The 4,705-nt window shown below is 53.8% G+C and overlaps 1 protein-coding gene across 1 annotated transcript in view; it reads left to right on the top strand.

Annotated features, from left to right (window-relative positions):
- ERICH1 (glutamate rich 1) overlaps positions 1-4,705 on the top strand; it is a 27,235-nt gene that overhangs the window by 11,933 nt on the left and 10,597 nt on the right. The window contains exon 4 of the mRNA XM_015591846.2: positions 1,135-1,269. Coding sequence (XP_015447332.2) covers positions 1,135-1,269 — 135 coding nt within the window. The remainder of the gene's footprint in view (positions 1-1,134; positions 1,270-4,705) is intronic.

The raw sequence follows: 4,705 nt of genomic DNA on the forward strand, positions 1-4,705 counted from the left end.
GCTTCCAGGCCCCCGTCTGCGCGCAGGTAGCTAGTGAGGGGGCTGATGCTAGTTGTTCAGCTTAGTGAGAAGGATTTAGCCGAGTAAAACCTTCCAAACCTGCTCTGTGGAGCATGATCCTGACCCAGGGCCGTTGTTCCCGGATCCGGGGTAGTCCGCGGGGAAGCAGCGCCCCCCACCTGGTTCCAGCACAGTGACGCGGGGACTCACCGGCTGGAGTGGGCCAGATTAAGTCAAGAACTAGAACTCTTACATCTTACCCTCAAGAAAGTAAGATCTATCGGTGGCAGAGGATTCGAAAACATTTCCAGCTGTTTTACCGTTAAACATCTTGACATCAAATGTCTCCAATCGGTATTAGTGACTTTGTTCAGTCCTTGTTTTAAAAAACATTCCTTTTTCTGTGAAAGACTAGTTGGGTATCCGCTTGTGTTTCTCACACAAAGTTTGCTTTGCCCTCTTTCCATCGAAAATGGGAAGAGGGCAGCGGCCTTACGTGACCTGTCGACAGCATCAGAAAAGCCAATGAGACGCCACCCATTCATCTCCAGGAATTTATCTGGGGACTAAAGGGCCAGGTGTGCAGTCACATACAACAAGGGTGGTCACAGCAGCTTTTTGTGACAGTGCACACTTAGGACAGAGGTAAATTATGGTTGCTGATTACTCAGATTATTATGTCGCCATTAAAAGACTAGACTTAGATATATCTGGACATTTTATACCATGTTCACTTTGAACGACATTATAGAAGATGCACATTTTGTATGACATAAATGTAGAATAAAATGTGTAGCACGATCTCATGCTGTGCTAATGAGGGGTATGTTTTGTGAAACAGTTTTACTTTCTGCTTCCTCCTCATGAACTAGTTATGTTTTTACATCATATTATAAAAATCTAGACATTCACATAGTAAGTAACTTAACTTAAATAATCATAGGCTGTCCTTTGTTCGGGGCTGGATATATAGCTGACTCACTCTCCTGACAAAACGCTTGGTGTATTAAAATTAGTGTCTGTAACAGCGTCTGGGTTTGACTGAGCTGTTTGAACGTGGCTGGAGGACGGGGGGTGCGTCTGACCACGTGTGCAGCACTGACCCATCCCTGTTGTCCCCGTTTTCTCCTGCAGGTGGCCCCTCCGAGGCCCCGCCTGGGAGGCGGCTCTACACCGTGAGTTTGCCTCCTGGGGGCTTCATTCCCTGTCCACCCGAGCCACCCAGCTGCACCATCTCCGAGAACTCCTCCGGCAGCGAGGACGTGGGAGGTAATAAGTCCTCCGGGGCAGGAGGGAGGTGACATCTTCCAGGGGAAGCATGGTTTCCCAGTTCTCTGGTATTGTAAATTAACTTCACCTAAATTTGTAATTAGGAGGTGGTGAGCATGTCACCTCATAGCCACACAGTGGACTGTGCTGTGCTTTGCAGTCACTAAAAACGATTTAGAGAACTTGCAGTCACAGGGAAAAATATTTAGGCTGTGTGGAGAGTCAAGTTGGAATGAGATTCTAGCTTTATTTGTTAATGTGTTGGTGGAAGTCTGGTGTTAAACGTCAGAATGTTAACAGCAGTTGTCTTAGTTTGTTAGAACTTTTTTTCTTGATTTTCCAATTTTTTCAAAGTACGTGAGATTGTATATCAATTTCATATTCTTGGAAACAACTTACTTTGCATCTCTTGTGGGACAATAGAACGGTTACCTTCGTCGTCGACTGTGGGGCGGGTGAAGGGAGGCGGCGTCTGAGAGGTCCGATGGTGCAAACGGCTCTCCCCGCACCGAGCTTTTACCTAGAGCAGGGAAGTGGCAGTTCATTCCCCTTGTAATTCGTCAGCCAGACTTCCTTAAAGGAATGTAGGATGTTCAAATAAATTTTCCACAGATGATTTCTAACAAGTATAAACTAAGGCTCTGCAGTCTGAACCTGAATTAGCTCAGATATTGAGAAGCTGTGGTTTTCCAGTACACTGATCTTCTGGCTCCTTAATTAAAGGGTCAGAAACCATGAAACCAAAGATGGGAGCGCTAGGGGGTAATATATTCATCTTTTCAAGCCCAGTTGAAAATCTTTAGAATATAATTATTAGATAAATAGCTCATGTAATAGAAGATTGATCTCTGTTCTTATGGAGATAAATGACTTTGGTGAATGTGCTTCATTGTGTTCTCAGTGCTGCATCGGCTCCCTCACGTGCTGCCGTGCAGGTGGCTCTGTGAGACCGCCGTGGGGCAGGTCTGTGTCTGGGTCCCTGCTGAGGGATCTTCAGTCTGCCCCGTGCCCACGTGCCACTTCCCAGCCTGCTCCGTAGGGACCAGGCTGGAGTGAGAGCAATGTCCTCACAGGACAGGGGACGACGGTAGTGCCAACCAGACAAACATATCTCTTAACAGCTGTTTGTCCAGGAGCCTGTGCTCCAGAACCCCTACCAGCCACTCTCACTGATCCGAGGGCCCCTGGCCGCCTCTTCCAGGATGGCAGTTGGGATGGGTCTGGCACTGGCTGCCGCTCTGGCAGCTGTGCGTCAGAGCAGACGCTTCTCTCACAGGAAAGGAAAGGAGATTAGTGATGAGGATTCATTCCACTGAGTCGGCGGTAACCTGGGCACTCACTGGCAACTATTATAGCTGACTACAATGTTATTACAAGCTACACTTTTATAACTTGTTTGCGAGGCAAAACCTTTTCATTCATTTGTTTCTTCCTCTCTTACCTGGTTGCGGGGAGCAGCCAGTGTTGGGGACCCTCGTGCTGTCTTCTTTTTCAGAGGCTGTGGTAGGGAAGGGTGATGGTTGGGGTTGGGGTGGGCTCGGCCATCCCCTCTGAGGAGAGATGGGAGTTCGGGGCTCAGAGCAGGGCGCAGGACATGGCCCCCAGGTTAGTGTGACGGGACCACCTCACTTTGTCTGTTCTACCTCGTTTTTTTCTGCCCTGACCTGTCGTCTGGGTTCTGCCCCTGCCCCTCTGCCCCCAGCTCTGGCCGGCGGCCCAGAGGTAAACAAAGAAGCCGTGACAGGAACTTGGGGACTAGAGCAGAGAGGGCCTGGGGCTGAGCTTGGTGCTCCACGCACCGGCAGGGCAGCGGGCTTGTGGGTGTGGCCCCAGGTGTGACAGGTGGCTCTTGTCCACGTGGCACATGCTTGTTAAGAGCCGGTGCCGAGGCAGTAAACAACTGAACAGGCCCACCTGCCCGTCAAGAGCAGCCTTCAGGTGAACTGTGTCACCCAGAGCCGGTCTCAGGTAGCATGGGTCACGTCCAGGGCAGGAAAACCGTCTTTCCCGCGCGGATCTCTCCGCGGTGGGCGGAGTCTGGGGCCCCTGCGCGACCTTCCCACGCCGGGCGCTGTCCAGCAGCCGCGCTGAGTCTCGGCGCTCGGGCAGTTCCCTCCATGCCCGTGAGTTCAGTTTCCTAAGCGTCCCTGAGCCGCCCAGCCCGATTTTCAGAGGCGCTTTGAACTTACCAACCAGACTCAGGCTGGGCGGGGGACGTGGAACCCGCGTCCGGATGAGCTGCAGCTCGCGGCTTCCACGACCCGTTCATCTAACTCTCTTCCCGCGGTGAGTTTACCCAGCAAGTAGCCGTTTCAGGGCCGTGGAAATGGTAGCGCTGGAGAAAGTGCTGATGACCGCAGTGTGCTGGTGTCGTCCTGCTCCGCGATGCGAGCGGACAGTCAGAGCGCGGCTGAGCGGGGCCGGGGCCGGGGCCGGGGCCGAGACGGGAGGAGAGCCTGATGCTTCCTGCTGCAGCCAAGAGAACTTGGGAACTGACGTTGGGAAAGAAGAGAAACCCACATCTCCTCTGTTCCTGAGAGCGACCTCTAGCCCCTGACTTTTACTTTGGATTCCCAGGACCAATAAACAGTCACCCGTAGAAACTGCAGGTTGCCTTTGTGCCCCGCACACCTGGCTGTGCAGGCCCGGCCCGCGGAAGCCCAGACTCTGTGGCTCGTGGCCCCGCGTCCTCCCCCTGGCAGGCGGCAGGTCTGGCGCTGAGACCCCGGGCGGCGGCTGGCCTCGTCAGGCTTGTGCCCCCGGCCCAGGGCTTACGAGCCTTGTCACTAGCTTTGTTACGGGCTGCGGGCCGCTGCGGAGATGGACGTGCTTGGCGGTCGAGGCAGACAGACCTGAGCGCCGTCCTCTCTGTCTGGCTGGCACAGGCTTGGAACCCCTTGGGCTTGGAGGTGGCCAGGAGTGGGTGGGACGGAGTTGCGCTAACCCCGGAATCCGAGCCTAAACGGGTGCCGCCTCCCTGGAGTGTGTGGTTCGTTGAAATTCCTGGGTACAACTTTAGACCAAAGTACTTTCCCGCCCGAGGCTTCCGAGCAGCTCTTCCTGACCTGCTGTGGGCGTCGTTCTCAGGTGACCGGAAAGATTTGGCCATTGCGGACAGAATGCCTACTGCACATCCTCCTGGGGGCACGCGTGGAAATGCTGACGGCCTCGTCGGGCGTGTCAGCTCCCGTCTCTGGCAGGAACACCATGTGCTGAGTCGCCTGTCACACTGCCTTGTGTGAAGTCACATCATCTGTTACAGTGACGTCTGAATCCCTGCGGGGTGGCCAGGATAGTAAGAAACATTTGTCCTCAAGAAGTACCCGTCACAGTCACCTAGTGAGCGAACAGCAGTTCAGGGTTCGGGGGATGCAGGCGGCAGCTGGCGGGAACAGGGAACAGACGCTCGGAAGCGCCAACCCGCGTGCGCCACCCC

This window comes from Pteropus alecto, unplaced genomic scaffold (assembly GCF_000325575.1).
Source record: "Pteropus alecto unplaced genomic scaffold, ASM32557v1 scaffold35, whole genome shotgun sequence".
NCBI lineage: Eukaryota > Metazoa > Chordata > Mammalia > Chiroptera > Pteropodidae > Pteropus > Pteropus alecto.